Below are 23,623 nucleotides of genomic sequence, written 5' to 3' on the forward strand. Positions count from 1 at the left end.
ATATATAAATTCAGTCCAGCAAGCCTTTTCTTAAATACCTTTCAAGGCACCTCTAAGCCCTTGAGATACTTGCATGATAAAAGCATCAAAAATTCTTGCCCTTATGTTGCCTCCATTGTATTTCGAATAGGCAGAAACAATGTCCTATTTTTCTGTATGGCAACAGTTGCTACAAATTCAACCCAGCAAACATTATTCTAGTACCATAATTAATTTTGACAATAATTAAAGTGTTTTAGGTTTAAAAAGAGCCAGATTATCTTATCAAAAGTTTGAAAAATATAGTAGGAGTATACATAGCATGAAGTCTACCCTCCTATCAAATTTTAAACATCCATACAGCACAGTGATGTTAACTCTGTGCACATTATTGTATAGCAGATAGCAAGAACATTTTTGTTTTACAGAACTATAATTCTTGATCCCCTGAATGATAACTTTCCAGTTCCTCTCCCCCAAACTGATGGCGTCCCCCCATTCTGTTTTGTCTGCATGGGTTTGAACACTCTTTAAGTACCTCACAGAGTGGAATCATGCTAGATTTATCTTCATATGACTGTCTTATTTCAAAATAATATTCTCAAGTTTTGTCTATGTCTTTCTTTCTTTCTTTCTTTCTTTCTTTCTTTCTTTCTTTCTTTCTTTCTTTCTTTCTTTTGGCGGAACCGGGGATTGAACTCAGGCCCTTGCACTTGGCAGGGAAGCACTTATTCCACTGAGCCATCTCCCCGGCCCCTGTTCTATTTTTAAAGGTTGAATAATACTCCATTATGTGTGCTTATTCTCTTTTTCCATTTATCTGTCAGGGCCATTGAAGTGTTTCTCTCTCTTGGTTACTCTAAATAATATTACAGTGAACATGGGAGTGAAGTTACCTCTTAAATTAATTTCAGTCCTATGAGTAAATACACAGAAGTGGAATTGCTGGATCATATTTTCAGTGTCCATTTTTTTTATTTCAAAGAGAATAGAAAAATAATAGGTGAGACATTAGAAATGATACACAAGTTAAAAAAAAGATATGGGACCAGGGAGATGGCTCAGTGGAATAAGTGCTTCCCTGGCAAGTGCAAGGGCTTGAGTTCCATCCCCAGTTCCACCACACACAAAAAAAAAGATAAATATTCAACAGTGGTTGTTATATTGCACATTGTTGTCTTCAGTGAAGTTGCTCAGATTACCAGATATAAGGATGCCAAATTGGTCAAAGTAAAAATCAGTGTCCATTATTTAAGGGTGCCCCATACTGTTTTCCATAGTGGCTACACAGTGTTCTGTTTTTCAACAACAGCATATAAAGATTCTAGTTTTTATAGATCTTTTTAAAATCACTTACTTTCTGGTTTGTTTGGAGATTTTTTGTTTTGTTTTATTTTGGTTTGGTTTTTGTTTACGTTTTTTTGGTTTGTTCGGTTTTTTTGATAATGACATCCTAATCAAGAGAATCCTTTAAGATACCTTAAGTATGGGCCGGTGAGGTAGCTCAGCAGTCTAGAGCACCTGCTTAGACAAGCGCGCAGGGCTCGCAGTTCAATTCCCCACACCACATGCCTCATTGGCCCCGTCCCCAGGGTAGGCTGAGCCAGCCACTAAATCAATCAATCAATCAATCAATAAAATACTTTAAGCATTTTATTTCACTTAGTATGTAAATATGTTTTTCCAAGACTAGCTATGTGGTCAATCCCACATAGCTGAGGATAGATCCTTTGACTGGATCCTGTTTTCACTCTTGCATGAACCATATTACCTGTGTTATATCATGTTGTATTTCTAGTTTGTTTCTTTTAAGTGGAATGAAAATTCAGACATTAGACCAGAGTTCTCTAGATTTTGTTTTCAATTTTAGAGTGGGTCTCACCAAAACATACTTTGATAGTGATTTTTAGTAACTTTATCAAGCTTTTTCAAAGGGTTTCTTAGACATAACTTTTTGCACTCTTATTTCATCATATTATCAGATGCTAAGTATATTAAGTAAGCATAGTAACAAATATAACAGTATAAAGAAGTTTGGGAGCAAATGAAACCAATTCTTCATAGCATTATTTCAGCTGCTGAAAGCAGAAATGGATAGACCTGCTAGAGGGAGGTACCAGTATCAGCCCAGACACCATTGTGGTCCATTGCACTTCCTTGGTCAGGATGTTCTAAGGCCTGGGGTATTGGTCTAGTGAAAGTTACTTAATATGACATGCAATCATATAAAGTATCATGAGATCCCAATGTGTATGTGTTAGAAAAGAATATAGGAAGCATAGAGTTCTATTTAGATTGTTTGGAAAAATCTTCACAGAGCAGCTATCATCTCAGATGAGTTTTGAAGGACAGGTAGGACCTGACTAGGGACCATGAATGTCAAAATATGTAAAGAATTGGAAACTACCTAGATGTTATAGACCTGGGCCAGACTCAAGATCTATATATAGTGATGTAAGGAATGGAGATTTTATTTGGCAAGAGTGCTTCATTGTATCATAATTGTACTCTCTGATATATCTGTTGGCCCAATTAGAGTAGATCTTAAGAGGAAGACCAGGCAGCAGGGGCATGGAAAGGAAAATGGGTGGGGATAGATCATGAGGCATTTCAGTAGTACATGGTTAACTGTACCACTACAGAGAAAGGACAAGCCTGGTAACTTGAACGAAGAACCTCACCATCTGCTTTTGAACAAAAGCAGCCACTAACATTCAGCATGGAAAAGGATGTTTACGGTAGAATGATAATTTTTAGTGTGTTGCTTGGATTTGAAGAGCCCATCAGATGTGAAGCTGGAAACAGTCTCTCTCAGCCTTGGATGAAGACCTTAGGTCATTGCAAAGCTCATTGAGTTTCCTACTGCAGCAGAAGTCTCTTCATTGCAGAGTCCCGGGTCATGTCCACAAGAATACTTGAACTATTTTTGTTCTTTGCTTAAGTTCATAGGCAGTTATGTAATAGAAGTCTCCTGCCATTCCAGAAGTTTTCTGGTTATTGATGAAAGTACATCTTTAGCTGCTGTTATGTCATTGTTGCTGTGCTTTTCTCAGATTTTCTGTAGTTTCTTGACAAGGGATAGTTGGGTCCATTTCCTAAGCCCCATACTTTGGGCATCTACACTACTTGTAGTTAAATTGTCCAAAGGTACTCTTTTATTTCTAGTTGCTCATGCTACCAACATTTAGCTGCTAAATGGTCTGCTTTTCTGAAGAAAATTACAACCCGTACATCACACTTGTACCTAATTCATTCCACGATTGTCAATGAGATAACTTGTGTTTATATTTGTGCACAGGGAAAGATGGCTGTTTGTCACCCTGTGTGGAGTTCACAGATGGAAACAAAATTTTGCCTAATGCTTCTGTTCATGAACTGAATTGTTGGCGAACAGAAACATTCATGAACCAAGGTATACCACAGTACTGTATTTTTAATGTTCCATATTATTTTAAAATTTGGAAATTTTAAAGTGTCTTACACAACCTACCCCCCCTCTGAGATGTTTCTTTTAACTCATCTTCCTCTTTCTTTAATCTTTGTTTCTTTGTCTAAGAGAATTTGTTCACTTTTTCTCATTGTGATAAGAATAGAGTTGTTTAATTTCTGTTTCGTTTTTTCAAAATGTATGATTTAAAGTGACAGTGTGGCTAACTGAGTATTTCAATATCAGCAGGGCACTCACCTCATGAATTAAACAATAATGGGTACTATTCACATCTATTGAAGTGTGTTCTTTGGATATTGTTTCCCTTTCTCACTCTAGTCATCTGGTGTTACTGATTATACCTTTTTTCCTCTCACCTCTTTGTAGATGCTTCTATTAAAAAATCTATTTTTTGCATATTTTCACAATTATCTGGGTATTTTTTGAGACAGTGAGTTGCTTGAGGGCAGAGATCAAATCTTATCATCCAAGAACAGGTCTCTTATTAGATGCTCAATAAATATTTACTGAATGACGGGGTTTGAATGTGTACTCCTATGATCCCAGCACTCAGGAAACTGAGACAGCAAGATTCCTGTGAGTTTGAGACCAGTCTGGGCTACATATTGAGTTCCAGGCCAGACTGAACTGCAAAACAAGACACTGTCTCAAAAAACAAAAATGAACACCAGATATCTGCTGAATGAATCAGTATAACATAGTCATTTGCCCCATGATTACCTCTAAAATTTGATTGCTTGAAATTCTTGATCTGTTTTTTACTGGTACTTGAATCACACTAACCATCAAGCTTGTCCTCTAAGTCTGCTCAAAAATCTAGACCAAATATAATTGAGTGTGGTTGCTGGCACTGGAATATTTTTGCTACCCTTCTTTCATAGCCTCTTTGCAGACCTGTAGAAAATTGAGAATTGATCTCTGATATGACTTCCTTTTCATACCATTCACTGTGTAAGAGTGCTGTCTTCTGAGACACAGTTTACTGCCCAGTTGGTTCTGACTCTTCCTTGTGTCTTCCTTAATCCTTCAGTAGTTAAATTCTCCTGTTACTCTTCATTTGTTCTCTGTGCCTTTTTCAGTCCTTCAATCCGTGGAATAAGTTTTCTAGACATGAGGAAGGCCTGTATTTTGATAACAACTGTTCAGCTCCCTTCCCTAAGGAAGCTGAGTTCTAGAATGTGCCCATCATGTCTTTGACCTTGAACCCCCATTGCCGGCACATGGCCTGACACAAAGACACTGATAACTCAGTGTTGTGAACTCAAAACCGTGGTACTTAGGAAAGCTTCATTCTGTCATGCTTATTGTTCTTCTAGGATTCCATTTTCTTTCTTCTCAATTATAAAGTCAAATTTTGAGCCAGGGAGATAGCTTGGTGGCTTAAGCACCAGTCTGGCAAGTGCAAGGTCCTGAGTTTAATCCCTGCTACCAAAAAAAAAAGGTCAAATTTCTTATGATTATTTCCATACTGGCTAATTTCCAGAGAAAAAAGCAAAACAAACTAAAATGGAAAAAAAAAACAAACTGAAGTTGATATCCACCTGTGTTTGCCTGGTATTCTGGAGATGTAGAATTAAAATTTCCATTTCTCCAAGAACGTTACGAAGTAGGAGGACTAGGGGAGCTCATCCAGGATCCCACTCTTCCTGGAGTGAAATCCTGCCCTGTCACCTAGAGCACTCACCCCATTTACAGTTGTGTACTTGTCTTCCCAACCAAATCCTACTTGAATTTTAGAGCACTGTTTTTGGGCACCATTGGTCTTTGCTGTGGGATCCATTGCACACACCACTGAAATGTAGCTTTCCTGACGTGCTCTTGAGTACAGAACTTCCTCCTAAGTCCACATCCATGAGCTTCAGCTGCTTGGTTGTTTTTCTCTGCATCCATAGTTTGTCTCTGCAAACAGAGGAGTGTTTTTTTACTTTTCTTCCTCTAAGTTCAGAATGAGAAAGAATGGTCCTAATGATGATTTTTAACTTATGTGACATGCTCTCCTGCTGGCAATCTATTTGCCTTTCTAACCTGGGCACAGATGACCGTCTTTCTGCTCTTGGGGCTGTGCTTCCTGAGCAAGCTTGAATTTTGTGTTGCTTAGCAAGTAGGCTTTTTTAAGATCGGTGGAATCATACACACTCACGTCTTTGTCACTTTAGTGCCCAAAGTGCTAAAATCGTACATTATTCACAAAGTGTAAGTGAGAGAGAGAGGAGACTGAGCATGCTGGCAGCAGAAAGGAAAGGGATAAGAAAATCTCTGGAGTTGCAACCTGGGCATTATTACAGATGTACCATAAGTGGTGGGATTTGTTTCTTTTTGTAAATACACCTACCCACCTGATCTTAAAGACAAAAGAGAGTTATAACATAGATACTTACAATTATTGCTTTTGTATTGCCATTTAAGGATGATGAGTCTCTTGGACTACTTTGCCCAAGATTCATATACTTTTATTTCTTCAAGTACTTCTATACCACATAAATACTGGATCAAAATTTAGAATTTTTTTTTTGAGATGGATGAAATTTTATGCAATAGACCTAGAGATAAGAAAAATGTGTCACTTATTGTCATGTACCAGGTGTCTGCCTAGAGGAATGCATGGGCTGAGCTGAGGTGGGTGCAGGTAAGAGGAGACCCCTTCACCTGGCTGGTCACCTAACTAGGAGCCATGAATCCTCTCATGGATTTGCTGTAAGAAATCGAAGCTGTCAAGTGCTTGGTGTCTGAAGTGTGCAGCAGTATCCATACAGACCTGTGAGAGATACTCCCTGAGGGGTGTGCCATGCCATAGGCCCTATGGCAGCCACTTACTGCAAAGTGAACCTCTCCTTGGTATATTTACTTTGGCCTCTGGGTGGATTTGTGGATTGTGGACAGATCTCTAGCAGCAGAACCTGACTTGGGCTTGTTGGTTATAGAATTTCTCTTCTGCAGAGCTAAGATAGCAGGCTAGGAACAACACCAGTTAGAGGATCCACAGGATTTCCAGGGATGCTGGTCAGCTGTGCTTAAACTGAAGCTTGGAACTGTGTAGACAGGAAAAGCAGGATGCGCACAGCCCTTCACTGTGCATGTGTTTTAAGCACAAGCTTGTCCTAAGGGCTTAAATAGAAAATATCTCCGAACAATCCATGGAATGGTAAACAAGCCTACTATTGAAAGAACGAATGAAAAGTTGACAGTGGGATTATTGTGACCCTGAGTGGGTCCATCAGTGAGGTAGAGAAATACAGAAAAGCAGCTAAAAGAACCTGGTAGGACGAATTCAGTGTGTCATTCCTTTCTTCCTTTGTCTTCAGTTTATACCTGGTAATGAACCCATAGAGACTTGGAGAGATAGTTCAAGTTTCCTTTTGGGGTGCGTGTGTGTGTATGTGTGGAGGGGTTATTTACAATTTCAAGGTTTTTCTCAGTTTTGAGTACTATGAATTGGTGGAGACAGCAGGGAAAGAACAAGAGAAGAAGGTTGGTCCCTAGCTCGAAGGCAGGAGGAGGTGGCCTCACAGTCAAGGGGTTGCTGTGTCTTTGTTTTGCTTTTCCAGGAGGCCAGTGGGGTGGATGGTCCTAGTTTCATCAAATATGGCTTTTACAGAATCTTCTGTGTCCCGCCTCGGGGAATCATGCTTTGGAAAATTAAGTGTCCGTCAAATCAGGAGGAGGCTTGTACAGTTTTGCTCCCCTTTCCCCCTTGCTTTCTGAGCAGCTTAAGAAAAGAGCCCTTTGTTTTCTTTTCAAGGAAAGTTACACTGAAATTCTTCTGTGTGGTATTCACAAACCTCATCTGTGTTGCTCATAGGCAGCTGTGGGTTTTGCAGGACAACGCCGAATTCCGAACTTCTGCATTCAAGGCAGGGTGTTGCAAAAAGGTTGAGGACCTTTTCTTTTCTGTTTCCTCATTTTCCATTTTTTTTTTTCTTATTTTACTTTCTCTCTACCATTTTTAGTATAAAGGACACTGGACTGTCCCCCTCCCTCCATCCAGATCGGGTGTCTCTGCCACATGCCAGCGAAGCTCCTCGGGGTTAAGATCTGTGTCTGTCATTTCTGACATTTTCCTCGGATTTGCAGACTTTAAAAATACCTTTCAGAAAACTTGTTTGGAATTTCATTTTAATGGGATTTATGAATAAATCTCCATCTTAATGCTGACTAAGCTTTAAGCAGCCATTCCCAGAGAACACCATTGGACTTTTATATTTTCAAATTTAAATCACTTGACTGTGAAGGCATAAAATGTTTTTGTATTTGTGTGAGTGCTGTGTGACTGAACATTTCTGTTAAAGGCTGATTTTTTAAAAAACTTTGGTTGTTGTAAAAAATTCTAGGCTGCAAAGGAGAAAATATTGCATCACCCTTCTCTTGCCTCGTAGGCTCCCGAATACACTCTTCGGGTTTATTTATCTCACCTACGAGGACGAATATTCTGCGGCAACTTGTTGCCACACTGCAATTTCCTTTCAATGAAGCAGTTTACTTTCTTCCTTTGCTTTGAAATCTTTAACCTCAAAATTTTATTTTTAAATATCATGAGCCCTCAAAGTCAGATGTGAAGAGGGAGTACTTCCTCCCTGCATGGTTTCCCAGATCTGCCTCGTAGAGTGCAAGTGCAGATGAGAGAGGGATCACAGCCATCAGCCTTAAGAAAATACGTAGAACTCCTCAGATGATGATGGCCAAAGGGTGCAGACTTGCAGTTAGAGGAGAAGCAAGCTCTGGGGCTCTAACACACAGAAGGTGACTACCGTTAATAATATCATATGTGCACTTGACGTGTGCTAGCCTCTTAAATGTCCTCACCAAACACCTCAGAATGATAATCTTGAAGGAAATGGATGTGTTAGTTAACCTGCAGCGGTTTCACGGTGTCGACATCTATCAGATCATCATGTTGTACACCTTACATGAGGACATTTTGCATTTGTTCATAATGCCCCAGTAAGACTGAGGGGGAACCCCCAACCCTGAGACCTCTCGAGCGTCAATCTCAACTGCTCTCTGCGCCCCGTGTCATTGTGCCCATCTCTCCACAGACTCGTCCTACTCAGAGCCCCCAGATGTTCAGCAGCAGTTGAACCACTACCAGTCAGCTGCCCTGGCCCGAAATAATAGCCGAGTTAGCCCTGTGCCTCTTTCTGGAGCCACCGCTGGCACGGAGCAGAAAACCGAAGCTGTTCTGCACTGCGAATTCTGTGAATTCTCCTCTGGCTACATCCAGAGCATTAGGCGCCATTATCGAGACAAGCATGGAGGAAAGAAGCTCTTCAAGTGCAAAGACTGCTCCTTTTACACAGGCTTTAAGTAAGTGACATGAAGGGTGACTGAGGAGCAGCAGCTGCTCCTGCTCCACCCCTCGCTGCATTCATCCCATTGCTTTACTAGCTGGAGCTCAAGAAGGGCCAGGCTCGTGTGGGGATGTGGGGGTTGGGTGGGGTCTTCATAGAAGAAGGAAGAGAACTCTGGGATTTGTGGAAGAGATCAAGAGCTATATCGGAACAAATGAGTTTAAAAATCAGAGCAAATGGGCTCCCAAACAGTAGTAAATATCAACAAGGAATTTTCCTGGCCTGCTGCATAGAGAAGTATTTTCCCTTTAGAACACACACACACACACACACACACACACACCATTTTATATGCAATATGTGTTTACTTTGACAGCAAAGTCAGGAGAGTACATCCAGAAGTGCTCACCTCTCTGCTCTTCTTGTGGAAAATTCTTCTTTAAGATTGTAGTATCGAAAAAACCAGATTCAAGACCCCAGCCCTGCAGGCTAGACTTGAGCCATTGTAGACCGATTGCTCCGGTCTAGAAAAAAGATCATCCACATTCACCTTTGCTCCTGTGTAGGACAGCATTGGTGACTGCAGTGAAAAAGTGTGGACATTTGCTGCCGTAGAATCTAAACTTCTGTGACTTAATCATGTCTCATCCTGTGAGACATCATTTATAAGTTAGTGGTTACAGGGGTAAAATGTGGAGCCTGACTGCCAGACTTTGCATCTCGTGCTTGGTGGGTGTGTGACCTTAGAGCTCAGTCACTAAACATCTCTGAGCCTCTGGGGCCTTATCTGGAAAGATATAATAATAGCTACTTCATAGGGCCCTATGGGGAGTAAATGAATCAGTGTATCAGAAGTGCTTAGAATCAACATTGATGAGCACTATATGTTATAGTAGATAGAAAGGTGTTATGACACCGTAACACCAATACTACACTCCACATTTAAAGCAGTTGCTATCTACTCCTGTTGCAATTGGAACTTGAACCTAAGACCATTTCAGTACAGGCTTTGCACAGCCATGAGGCAGAAATCAGACTTCATGTCGCACAAGAAAGATGAATTGAAAGAAGAAAAAACCTTTTCCCAAACATCTTAGTTTCCTGGGCTTTGACAGAAATTGTTAGATCTCTGACTATTAATTTGGTCTAGTTACTTTTCAGTTGAATATGTTTGTAATTTAGAGCAGAGAGCAGGCCAGAGGACACAATGACCAGGCTTACTGCCAACGGACGTGTTTCTCCAGAGAAAAGCACAGGATCCTGATAAGCAGGGATCCTTGTCCATTAAACTCTTGGTTTCACCCATTTTTAGGAGGCATGTAAGGGTTTATAAATACTGAGGATTAAGAAAGCAGGGAGATAGAGTTGACAGAACCTTGAAGCTAGTGCATACTATGTAACCTGAGTTTCACCAGTCATCCCAACTTAAACAACCTGTACTCTTTTTACCCAAGAAGACTCATGTAGGGAGTTCATAAAGCTTTCAAGCCTTAAAGTAGTCGTTCTCAGCCAGGCATGGTGGCACACACCTATAATCCCGGCATTTGGGAGGCAAAAGCAGGAAAATTGAGAGGCCAGCCTGGGCTACAATGTGAGCTCAGGGTCTGCCTGAACTGCATAGCCAGACTCCCATCTCAAAAAACAAGATAAAATAATCCTTCTCTCAGCATGATGAGAAAGATTCCTGTTGGGGACTTTGTTTTCATACCGTTATGGTGTTTAGGGACCATAATATTTTCTAAATCAAACCCTGATCCAACTGGCAAAATTTAAAAATGAAAATTATTACCACCATATTTGTGTTTGATTATTGATTGAGTGACCGAGGAACTTGTGGTCACACACACCACTGATAACTTTCTATCTGGGCGCTCAAGCAGGAAAGTCATACTTGTTGACCTATGGTGGTTTTGCTAGCAAAAGATGTGTGAAAGAAATGACCTCTTGTCAAGCTCACCGCCTGTTTCTTAACATCTCTCCTAGATCTGCTTTTACTATGCACGTGGAAGCTGGCCATTCAGCGGTTCCTGAGGAAGGCCCCAAAGATCTCCGCTGTCCTCTCTGCCTCTATCATACCAAATACAAGCGCAACATGATTGACCACATCGTTCTGCACCGAGGTAATCTTCCTCCTTGTTCCTTTGGGTGCTGGTGGGAGGAATGCGTAGTGGTATTCCAAGTACTGTGCCGAGTCTACGACAGTACCACTTCAGCTCTGTGTTCTTCCAGGTAAGAAACTGTAATGATAAGCACCATGGCAGCCCACAGAATAAGAATACCTCCCTGTTGAAAAGGGATTCCTCCACTTGGAGGGGACAAAGAAAGTGGATTCTGCAGTGAACACCTCCACAGGGGGCACTCTGAATCTTCTGCCATCCACAACCATGTGTAGGTGTACTGAAGGAAGGAAGGAAGGAAAGGAAGGAAGGAAGGAAGGAAGGAAGGAAGGAAGGAAGGAAGGAAGGAAGGAAGGAGAAAATGTGTGGATGAAGGCAACTGTACCATTTGAAGAGCTTCAGTATATTTTGAGAAAGATCAAAATGTCTTCCAAAGCAAAATATGGAAATCTTCCCTTGAAATGGAAAGAGAGAAGCAATTCTTAAAAAATAAAAGTGGGCTGCTACATACAGCAAACCTATAGATTGAGCGTTGAACTGAATTCTGGTTTTGAATCCTACGTTATTTAACCTCGTACTTGTAGAGATGATTATACCCATGACATAGTGGGTAAAAAGTTGATGGATAAACATTGGTTCCCACTGATCAATAGGGAGACTTCTGTTAAGTCCATGTTGGTTCTTGTTGCGTTTCCTCTTGGCCAGGTAGAACATTGCCGAACATGAAGTTGCTTTTGCAATGGAAGAAAAAATATGTTTATATGGGATCAGCTTTGCCCTAAAAAAATTGAAGCTGACGGAGTTAGCGAAAGGTTACTAACACATCCATTGCCAGTTTCACTTTCCACATTCATCTACTGGTCTTTCCCTCTCTTTGTCCCTTCCCTTCCCCCCTCACTTTCTTTCTCTTCCTTCCTGTTGTACTTCCTTGGCTTTTTTTTTTTTTTTTTTTTTTTTTACTTTTAACCTTAGATAGTTTTTCAGCATTTACCACAAAGATCTCAAAAGCAGTAAGTGGCATCTGCTTTCCCACTCAGACGAACCTCACTGTGAAATCTGGGAATGTGGAGGGCAACTATAAAGTATCCCATGTTTGCTCTGAGCCACTGCCTTTGTCCAGTACATTTTGTGACCTCCACATATGTGCCGCAACTTCCACAGAAAGCTCAACATTTAGCATCCTCGGGTGTCCCTCCTCCCTGTTGCACGCTAATGAGACGTGAGATTGTCGCTGGCTGGAATGTCTACCTGCAAGCTGGGGAAAGTGGCGTAGCAACATTTAGGCAGCAATTCTTGGCCTGAGTGGTCCTGCCTGGTGTTCTGCCTCAGTCACCTGGCTTCCGGTCCCCCAGCCCATGTGTTGTAGTGGCTCTGTGCCCTGTCAGCTTGGGTAGAGGCCAGTAGTGGTGGAGCTGCCAAGCAAGCAGAAATGACGAGTCCTCCATTTCTCTGGTTAGTGTCCTTCTTTCCCCTTAGTTCTGCCTGGTGTGCTCAGAGCTTTGGTGCTTAGGAAGCCCAGTGACTCTTCTGAGCTGAGATTTCAGGAAAGAGAAAGAAAAAGATTAAGCACTAAAACCATGACAGTGGGCTGATTACCCACCCAGTTGCTTCAGTTTCCATCACTGTGAGCAGCAACTTTTTTTATGGGTGCAAAACTTGAGGCTGAGAAAGACTTGGATTTTTTGTGGGGTTGTTTTTTTTTTTTTCCTTTTCAGTGTATAGTATTTGTGGTCTATTTCATTTCACAAAAGATTTAAGGCAGCTTAAGGAAATTCCTGCAGAGCTCCAAGATGAAATACAAAGGAAAAAATTAAGGCAAACGAAATGAAAGCAGTGGAAAGCACAACTGCAAGTATGGAAAAGGTTTTCAAGAGTTTGGTGACTTACAGGGCTGATATCTATAGGGAGTGAGCCTCAGATTAGGCTCTGTGTAGTTTGTGTTTTCTCCCTGTTGGCTCCATTGCTGTTAGCATAGAGTTTAAAAAAAGAGATAAGCTAATAACCATAACAATATATTCCACCATGTGAAAGGAAGTTTCTAAAGAATCAGTAAAAGTGAGTTGCAGGGGAAAAAAAAGAGAGAGAAGAAAACCAAGTATTGTTAGGAAATTTTCAGAAATATTAGATACCGAAACCTGAAAGGAATTTCTATAGGCACTTCCAAGAAAAGGACAAGAGTTGCTATAGTATATGTTTTATGTCCCACAAATGTAGTACAGATTGAGTATCCCTTATGCAAAACTCTTGGGACCAAAATTACTTTCAGTTTGGGAATTTTTTTCAGATTTTGAAATATCTACTTAGACTTTACTAATCCAAAAATGCACCAAAATAAAAAAACTTGTTTGAGCATAACTGTTAGTATTGGATTTGGGGTTTCAGATGTTCACATTAGGGGTGCTCAAGAGTTTATTAAGTTCCATAGAGCCAGGAAGAACTGGAGTCACTTACTCAAGTCCCCTAGCTGGTAAGCAGCAAAAGTCCTGAGGCAACCCGTCTTTGATTCCATGTTTCCTCACACTGCTGGTTGTTTATAACTTCTGTTTACTTACAGAGAAAATTGTGCAGGTATCTAAATACTGCCCTTGTGAAAGGTAGAGAGTACCAACTTGAAGTTAATCAGAGCACTTGAAAATTAGTAAAAACATTAGTAACAGCAGCAGTGGGTACTATTAGTGTTGACTAAGTAATAGACATTGGGCTGAGCCATTTATACTATGGCCTGCAGTATTCTCAGAAAGCTCTGTGTGGTAAAGATGAAAGATCAGAAAGGCTGAGCAATTTAGACTTAAGGTCAAATGACTCCTAAAGTAACCTAGCTGGGATCTGAACCCAGGGGGGTCCGATCCACTACCCTTAGTTTGAATGAAAGGCACCACTTTCTCACCCTGGAAGAGGTGGTGTCACCTTGTTTGAGGTTCTAGGGACTGTGCTATCTGGATTTGAGGCCAGAATTATCCATGGCACTGGAGATCAGAGGTGAGGACCACTGACCCAGAGACAGCAAAGAATTCCAGGACAGCTGAATCTGCCATTGATCCCATGCTGCCTTAGGTAGCTATCGTATCCTCTGCGCACAGTGACAGCTCAGTGGGAAGCTGGCCTTCACATCAGGAGACAGGACTGGGTATCTGCCTTACATTTCTGTGGTGGAGCTAAGCTCACAGTGACCAGTTGTTGCTTCTTCTACACCTGTGCCCTTCCAACTCTGAAGAAACATCTTTGGTCTCTAGGGTCTGCAGGATGAGATCTTTCTGAGCTTTTTGTTAATGAAAATACTTGGGATGAAAGACAAGCAAAACAGTTTCTGAGCTGGTCCTGAGACAGTGCTACTGCTGGCAAAAATAATTTCCATCATTTCTTGTCCAAACATATTGATATATTTAGGTAGAGAAAAGGGAAGAGCATCAGTTTCACTCAAAGGGAATCCAAATGAGAAGTAAGCAAAGATTTGGGCTGGCTGTGGTAGAAGAGATGACAGTGTTTGCTCATGCATTCAGCATATGTTCATTGTAGGCTTAGTCCATGCTTCAGTTGGTCATTTGGTCACAGAGGAACCAGGAACTGCCCCCTTGAGGAAATTAGCATGTGCCTAGCACGTCCAGGACGGTGAGTGACATGTGTCTCGGAGTCATGTTTCTGTTCAGATAGAAAGGGGCAGTAAACAAAGGTAGCTTCTAAACTGAGCCATTCATAACAGTACAGTAGTCAGAGAAAACTCAAGCAGGGGCCTGTTTGTTTCCCTAGGCTACCTAATGAATGAGTACCAACAGTGAGGCTTAAAACTATGTGTTCTCCCACAGTTCTGGGGCCTGGAAGTATGAAATCAAGGTGTTGGCAGGACTATGCTCCCTCTGAAGGCAAGAGCAAAGAATGTGTCCTTACCTTTTCTTAGCTTTTGATGGCATCCTGGGCTCCCTGGACCCGTGGCTTATAGCTCCATCACTCCAAACTTTGTCTCCATCTTCCTGTCACCTCATTCCCTGTGTGTCTTTCTGTGCCTTCTCTTTTCAGAGCACCAGTAAGTGAATTTAGGGTGCTCCTTAATCCAGGATAACCTCATTTTAACTAGTTATGTCTGCAAGGGCTCCATGTTCCAGCAAAGGCACATGCTGAAATTTCGTGGATATATATATATATATATATATATATATATATATATATGACACTGTTCAAGCCACTACTTCTGGGAGAAAAGTATTTTAAGAACCGTTGAGGTCAGTGGAAGCAAGACATATTTACAGAATTGTATCACACTCCTCTGGGTGCCAGAGCAGAATACAGGGATACTAGAAAAGTATGTTCTGGCTAAATCATGAAGGGTTGGAAACTAATGTAGACATTGGGCTCAGGAAACAGACAGGAAGCCAGGAAAAGCTTTGATTAGATTGCCAGTGAGACACTTGTTAAACACAGTTTAACGAAAGCTGAAGCAAGGGATTGGTAGACTCATACTTTTCAGGAATTATGGATTTAGGTCAGATCAACATTTGATGAGACTGGCCATGATTTGATGAGTTTAACTAGGAAAAAATTAAGACCTGAGTTTTACATTTCAAAGTCAGTAGTAGAATTTTGGTGGGTTTTCTTCTTTTCTTTGAGCAACATTTGTTGAGCAGTCATTATATGCTATCTGTGTGTGTGTGTGTGTGTGTGTGTGTGTGTGTGTGTGTGTGTGAATGGAAATTGAATCCAAGCTCACGCACGTGCTAACTAGATAACAGTGTTGTAAATACTTGAGGGGTTACAGCCATGAAGGGTCAAGCAAGGTTTGTACACTGAAGGAATTAAATTTTAATAAGGAAAAAGGCAAACACAAGAATAAGTGGTTTCGTGAGCATATTTCTGGTCATTTTATCACATTAAGAGCAAGATGCCTCGTGCACAACCTCATCCGCATGTACCTTGTACCCCTAATAGTAGTCTAAAACTTTGGGCACAGATTGAATTTTAGGGAGTAAACACAGTTTTGCCAAATATTTACATTGCGGTTGCCCTGTCATGTAATCCCTGCTCCTGGTCTCCAGTTGGTGTGTTAACTTCGTGTTTTTGTTTCCTGCCAGGTATGCAAGCGCTGACTGTATCTAACCCTAAGAGGCAGAGGCAGAGGAGGGAAGCTGTCTTCCCTGACTTGTCTAACCACGCCATTTCTCTTTTGAGAAAAATATGTGCAGTGAGACTGCCCATCTTTTTTTAGTAAGATTATATGTTCTCTATCAGCCTCACCAAATGCCTTTTTCTGTTACAAGTACAGGTGCCATGTGGTCCCCTGTCTGTCCAGTTTGAGCACGGCAGCCTAGCTGGTATCACGCTTAGTAATTGTTAGCAATAGCTGCTTGGCTTGTACTTGTACCTATTGATGGTTTTATTTTAGGATGGATAAGAAACTAATAATGCCGTTTTCTTGGTGTAATTATTATTTTTTTTAATTATTCAGCCCTTTCCACTTGGTTGTTAAGAGTAACAGATGGGCCTCTGGTTTGGCCCAGCAGGGGACTCCCTGGGTGGGAATTGGTGCGCTGACTATGCCTAAGTGAAGGACTTCCTCAGCTCTCCTGCTTCTTTTAGACTTGATGTGTTCTTGGGGAAGAAACCACGTATGTTGTGGCTTGCCTCTCTGGAAGCATTTTTCATTGGCGATTGTGGACTCTGCAGTGATGTGGTATTTTGTTCATCTGACAAGACGCGACCCCTCTGTCACTGCGACTCTGCAGGTTTTTCTCCTGAGCTCCACACAACCTGATGGGTATACTTCTCGACTCCCGCAGCACCTGAGGACACAGGTGCTTCAGTGTGGCATTGCTTGGGTCCGGCCTCCCGGGCTTTATGTTCCGCTGCAGCACCAGGCATCTTTTGAGTAAGAGCTGAGAGGCACGATCCATCTCCTAGGCAAACTGGTGAAGTCATAATATTTTTGCAGGCAGTAATGGAAGCTAAGTCACAGTGAGTGTGATTCAGGCCTTGCTGTCCTACCCAAGGTAATTTTGAGAGGTGTGAAGTCAAGAAAGACCCACAGCTGTCACTGCCCCCACAGAAAACAAACCCTCAGCACTGAGCTGCTGTAGCCAAGGCAGGACCTGGAAACATTCCAGTCTTGAGCTTTGTGTCCTTCACTCGCCTGGGTAATGAATAACCTCATTCAGAAAACGCTGCTGGTCATTTGCCCACCTTTCAAAGTTTTTTTTTTTTTTTAAACCTTGGTTATCTTAATGCTGCTTTTAAAAAAAAAAAAAGGTTAACTTTTTTCTGAAATTAATGTCATAGTAAAATTCCCTCCAAATGAGATACTCTAACAGTGATATCTTAGTTTGCAAATGGGAAGTCACATTTCTGAGTAAGTGGGGAAATGACCTTTTAACAGTTCAAGAAGATACCTGGAAGGCACTCTGATGTAAATGTTTACTTTAAAAAGCTATAGCTCTTTCTTATTTTAAAATTTTAGGTATAAAGGCTGAGTATGCTACAGACAGACTGAAAGCTCCTGGGGCATTCTTAGTATGGTACTGGCTGAGGTCGGGTCTGTACTCCCAGATTGCCAGCCTGTGCCAAACTAGAGGAAACATTCAACTGGTCATTTGATTGGTCACTTCACAATTTCTGCATCAACAAACTGAGGAAAATAAAACTTACATTGTGAAGTATTATAAAGCTAAGAAGGCACCAAGAGGTGCAGAACACCTGTGTTTCAAATGTAGCAGGTGCTTAATAAAGCGTAATGTGTATTTATTATTATTATGATTCCATGGGTGTATTCTGAGTGAGTATTCACGACTTTATGTAAAGTTCACTTAGATACACATAATGAAATTGGAAACTGAAAAAAAAAAAAAAAACCTAACCAAAGTAGAGGAACTGAAAAGAAAACCCATAAAAATAGTTTGAGAGCATTATTTACAATGGGAAGTGAAGACAGGGACAGAATGACTGTCTTCAATATGTTTGGGGCTCCATTCCGTGGAAAACTATACCCAACTGGTCTCCATCTCCACTGTGGTCAACAAAACCCAGGCAGGTAGGACAGGTCAGAGCTGAAGAAGGAATGAGAAAGTGGTAGAGATGGCACAGCGTAAATTAGGACCCACAGAGACCAAGGGCAATGGCAGCCTCCAGGAAGGTGCCTGGAGGATCAGCTCCCTGTGAACTCTCCACTCATCGGGCAGCAGGGCCCTGGATTCTCGCTGCCACTCCTGTCTCCTGCCTTGTTGCCCCCTTGCCCATGGGTCCTGCCCAGGACTGCCTTATGCAGAGCAGTGGGAAGTCATCCCCTCACCTTGCTGACAGCAGTGGTTCTCCTCTAGACTGTCTCTTGCCTCCTGAGGGCACATTAGTCTGCAGTTTTGGTTGTCACAAGCAGGCGGGAAAGGCTGGCATCTAAGGGTGGAGATGAGGATGTGGGTGAACATCCTACAATGCACAGATAGCCTCCTAGGACAAAGAGCTGTCCAAGCCCAGCATGGCAGTCACACCGCTGTCAAGAAGCCCCAAGTTATAGTCTATCCACCACAGGTTCCTTAGACTCACTACTTTACACCAAGGCATTTTTTCCCTCTGTTTACACCAAACTGTGGGACTGGATGGTTAGAAGACTGTTCAGTATTTGCTATTCTAAGAAATGTGTGGATTACATTATAATGATGTGTTTCTTAGCTGTCTGCTATACTTTGGTTTAAAAATATTTATATTTCTAAATAAGCAACTGACTCTTTGTATAGGGAAAATAACATATGCATTAGAGCTTCAGGGGGTGTGGTACAGACAGCAACCTCCGCGCTTCCTCTGCCCAGCATTTTGCTAGCCAATTAATCAGGGCATTGAAGGACTCCCAAGGCAGTGACTGCCCTGAAGTTAGATTGTGGTTTCTACTAAGGCATGACATTGGGCGGGAAAATTCCCCAGGGGCCGAACACAGGCCAACAACAAAGGGAGGACTGGAGAAGCCAGTCACATCAGCGCGCAAAATACTGATGTTCTGGGAGCATTGCTGCTCAGCAGTTCTGGGAATAAATCTTGCTTTCTTGACTTAATAATACATTGCTGTTTCTGAATAATATAAGTATATGTTGTGCGCGTCCATTTGTAAACTTTCGGGAGTCTTCTAAATTCCAGACACAGCATGAAAACACACACTATATTTGATCTTGCATAAATAGCACAGATTTTAATTTTATCCCAGTTATGGATATCTGGCGCATGTGCTGATACTCTGGGCAGACTGGTGTGAAATTTAATTTAAGCAGTTAAACAGGAGGGTGAGAAAGTGCAAAATAAACAAGCACACGCATTTCCAGCCCTATAGCATTTGGTACATTAACAGGAAAAGCACCCAAATCACTCTAGTTTCTTCCCATGGTGATAGTCAGATTAAGGATGGTCTGAAAAGGCCAGATCCTCTGTGTCTCCACGGGACCTCTCCTTCCCCCTGGATGTCGCCTGCAGCCATTTCATTTGTGAGCTTGTCACAGTAGGAGTTTTAGTGAAAGAGAGTTTACCGGTTTCTTTGTTTTTCTGATTTGCTGTTAGATTAGAGATTCTCTTGGCTTCAGAATGGAAGAGTCACCTTGGGAAGGAACATCTTGAAAGGAGAAGTGGGAATGGGATTGTAAATACTGACAACAATGGGTCTGCTGTGAGGCAGATCCGGCTCACAACTCAGCTTTGCCAATGACTCTGTGAGCTTTGGAGAATTACTGAAAGATGCTGTTCCTCATTTTACTTATTGTGAAAATAGGAACAAAGCCAGCCTCACAGAGGTGTTGGGAGGGAGGTACTAATAGGATGGTAGCGGGGAGGTCCTGTCTCCTTCCCTTCTCCCAAATCTTATCAGTCCAGCCTCAGTAACATTTGCTAAGGAGAAGAGCATGCTAATGGTTGTTACCAATAGCCATTACTGTTGGTGAAAATGGCAGGCATCCCCACTGCTGTGGCGCCCCAGCACGCCCCCTGAGGAAGTCGGGAGCACCTTTCCGCCAGCCCCACTTTTTATTTATAGGTCATTTTTGGTGTTTAGTATACAGAGCCTCAGTCTTCAAAACACTACTTATACCAGAGAACTATGTGGATTGGGGGTTGAGGCGGGGTAGTGTGCATGTGCGTGCAAACCTCAGACCCAGACCCAGGAGAAGTAGCAAAATTGATGGGGTGAGTTTCTTACATTCCAAAGAAAAGAAAAAAGAAAAAGAACCTCTGCTTGCCATCAGTAAAAATGCCCATCTTTCCATTCAATTTGTCTCCACAGAAGAGCGAGTTGTCCCCATTGAAGTGTGCCGTTCCAAACTATCAAAATACTTGCAGGGAGTAGTTTTCCGCTGTGATAAGTGTACCTTCACCTGCTCCAGTGACGAGAGCCTCCAGCAGCACATAGAAAAGCACAATGAACTGAAACCTTACAAATGCCAGCTCTGCTACTATGAGACCAAGCACACGGAGGAACTGGACAGTCACCTTCGGGATGAGCATAAGGTACTTGCCCAGAACTTCCTGTCTCCCCCCCTCAGCACTCCAGTGGGGAGGAGTCACGTGGAGAGACAGGTGAATTTTGTCATACCTGTGTAGAAGACAGAGACACGAGCTAAAATAATTAAGGTAGTGAGGTTTCTTTTTTAGATAATAAAAGAAAGCTGAGGTCAGCTTTTAGAGAACTGTAAAGCACAAGAGAAAGGGCAAATCGCCCAAATCTAACTGCTTTGACAGTTTTGGTCTCTTTTCAAATTTTCAGTTATTTTACACAATCCTGAGTATACTGTACAGAAAAGTGTTGTATCTTGACTTTTAAAAAAAATCCTGACAAAAATATTTTTCTATATTGTTTTCAATACATTGTCACAAAGATTGACAAATTTCTGTAAAGGCCACAGAGTAAATATTTTAGGTATTACAGGCCATTTGTGTCGTCAGCAATAACTGCCCAAATAAATCTATCACTATAGCAAGAAGGCAGCCAACGCAATGCAGAAATGGATGAGCATGGCTGTGTTCCATTAAAACTTTATTTACAAAATTAACTGGCAGTCTGTGGGCCCATAGTTGCTGGCCCCTATTTGTCTGCTAGGTCACTGTGTCCCTCAGTCAAGTAGGTTGTTTCTAACATCTTACAAACCACAAAGATTTTCAAAGGCGTCATGTGCAAGTATGTTTTACTTAGCAATCATAGTTGATTTTTTTAAAAAATAGGTATGAGGGCCAGGGAGATGGCTCAGTAGAATAAGCGCTTGCCTGGCAAGCACAAGGACCTGAGTTCAATCCCCAGTTCTGCCAAAAAAAGAAAAAAAAGAAAAAAAAAAAAAAAAAGGTAGACATGAAATAGAGGGTTCATGAAAAAAAAAAAAAAATTCTCCTCCAAGATTTTTGAGCAGAGGATCCACTTTATACAGAACAGCGTCTTTACTCTGCACAGGGTTTACCTGGCCTGTCATGGTTTGTGGTTGGAGCTTTTGCCCTAACTACAAGAGGAGCTGTGATTGGTGTTTGCTTGATGAAAATACAGTGGTGCTTCAGTTCACGAACTTCATTCTTTCCGCAGTTCTGGTTGTAAGCTGAATTAGAAGAGAACTGAGTCCGTTAAATGATTAGGTTCGATGTTGACCTTATGGAGAAATTCGGTTCAATTCTCGTCCAGTTTGGCTTGCAACCAGAATCATAGAGAGAATTGAGCTCCTGAACTGAGATACTGCTTTAGTTTATTGAAATCCTTTCTGGTGAGCTGAATCCAAACATCTATTAAGTGCTCACTGAGGTGCAATGAAAAGCCATTTTGATGTGGTTTCCATGTCTTTTGTATCTGCATTAGCAAGAAGGTGGCTCTTCTTTTCTCTCCATACAAACCTAGCTTATAAAGATTTTAGTCTGTGATTCAGTTGGAATTCAGTCTAGATCAGTTGGAATTTCTCTGTGGAGTGTTGAGATGGGATGCTGAGTTTTGTCACTTGTCCACAATTTAAGGGATTTATGTCAACTTTACTGCTTTGGAATGGAATGACTTGCCAGTATCTGCCTAGCACATGAAGCTAGGGAGGAAAGCCTGAATTGTACCACTTAAAAATTTCAATATCTTTTCTAAGTCATGCTTCCTGAGCATTTCTAACACAAACTTAAGGAGAAATCATTTATGTCAGTCACACTTGAGCTTTCTTTACACATATTTAAGTAACCAGCTTTTTATTATAATGTAAAACCTTCAACTGATTATTTTGGGGCAGTTTCTTCTTCCCCAGTTGCTGTCATCCGGGAAGCAGCTTAGAATTCACTGGAGAGATACAGAGTATGTTTAAAAAAAAAAAAAAAAAAAAAAACATAGCACACAGAATCATGGGCTTCCTGAGCACTGGATGGAACAGTGAGGCTAAGGATGTGGGGCAGGGAATTAGTGCGCTCTGCAAAGTCAGGGTGAATTTTCGAACTTTTAGGGACAAAAAAGACGCAGGTTTTAGTGCTGTCTCCATAATTTGTTGTATATGCTTTGGGAAGTAACTTAAATTTGTAGTTCTGTTTGTTTTCTGATTTGTAAGTGGTAATTGCTACACTATTCTCAAAAGCTGTGTATGGTAAGCTGAAGTCCTTGTAGTTCCCATGGTTGAAAACTCAATATCTTCAACAAAATATTTGTGAATTGAGTTGTGCTCCAATCTAATAATAATTGTACTTATTGTAAAGGCACTTATGTTCAAAAAGATCCGGAATATATTATAAAATCACCAATTGTATCTGCATTTTAGACAGTCTTGGTTGTTATATTTTTACCATGTCATATTATTATGTCCTTTTTCTCATGGTTGACTAGTTTATTAATTCTACTGAACACCTAACCAAAGCAAAAGCATATTACCACTTTCAACATACCTAATGATTTCTGTCTTTGCCTTGGTTATTATTAAGTTTGTGAGACATGTGCTTAATTACTGATAACAACACTTTTCTCATTTTCTATTCCTTTTTTTCCTAAATGTTGAGGACAAAGTGCAATTAGACTTTTTGAAATAATTGTTTAGACATTTAATTTGTAAGTAAAGATAGCCATGCTAATAAAACTGAATTTTCAGTTGATAGTCAGTGGCATTATGCACTAATGGGAAATGATAATTCATTAGGACGAACTGCATGCAGAAATTTGATTTAAGCATTCATAAAAGAAGCATGGGGTATCAGTGTACTAAAGAGAAGCTTGCCGACAGTTCACATATAAAAATAAAGGATTTATAAGACAAAAGACAAAGAATTGAAGGTGTAAGAATTAGAAAAGAAGAAATATAAGCTGTTTTATCCACAATGTAATTTTGGCAACTAGAAAATCTTGATGAATCTCAAAGAAGCTGTGAGAACATGAGTGACTTTAGCAAGGTTGCAGCATATAAAATCAACATACAAAAAAATGTAGTTATATATTACTAGTGAACAACCTGAAAATGAATGTGAAATAACATCGAGAAGAGTAATATACTTAATAAATTTAACCCAGGAACTACCAAAAGCAATGAAAAGTATAAACAGTTGCTTAGGAAAATTTATGTTTCCTCACTGGTAGAGTGAGGGCAAGGATCTCCCTCACAGAATAGAGTGAAGGTGCTTAGGGCACAGTGTCCAATACATTATAGCTCATGAGCTGGGAGAGGAGGAGGGGGCTGAGAAGAAGAATGATTCAACTTTGCATTTTAGCTTGAGATGTGACTGAACTGTATAAAATAAAGTGACTCATTAAAAAAAAAAAGAAAATTTATGAAACTAAATTATTACAATATATGCCATGTTCATGGATTATAAATAATTATAAATTATAAATAATTCTTCCTAAACTGATATAT

At 40.9% G+C, this 23,623-nt stretch overlaps 1 protein-coding gene across 6 annotated transcripts in view; it reads left to right on the top strand.

The window, feature by feature from the left end:
- Positions 1-23,623, top strand: part of Znf462 (zinc finger protein 462) — a 147,122-nt gene that overhangs the window by 98,937 nt on the left and 24,562 nt on the right. For all 6 annotated transcript variants that reach the window (XM_023722915.1, XM_023722914.1, XM_004638070.3 and 3 more), the window contains 3 exons: positions 8,461-8,728; positions 10,696-10,832; positions 20,065-20,288. In XM_023722915.1, the coding sequence (XP_023578683.1) occupies positions 8,461-8,728; positions 10,696-10,832; positions 20,065-20,288 (629 nt within the window). The remainder of the gene's footprint in view (positions 1-8,460; positions 8,729-10,695; positions 10,833-20,064; positions 20,289-23,623) is intronic.

The sequence above is a fragment of the Octodon degus genome, unplaced genomic scaffold, assembly GCF_000260255.1.
Source record: "Octodon degus isolate 3935 unplaced genomic scaffold, OctDeg1.0 scaffold00094, whole genome shotgun sequence".
Taxonomy (NCBI): Eukaryota; Metazoa; Chordata; class Mammalia; order Rodentia; family Octodontidae; genus Octodon; species Octodon degus.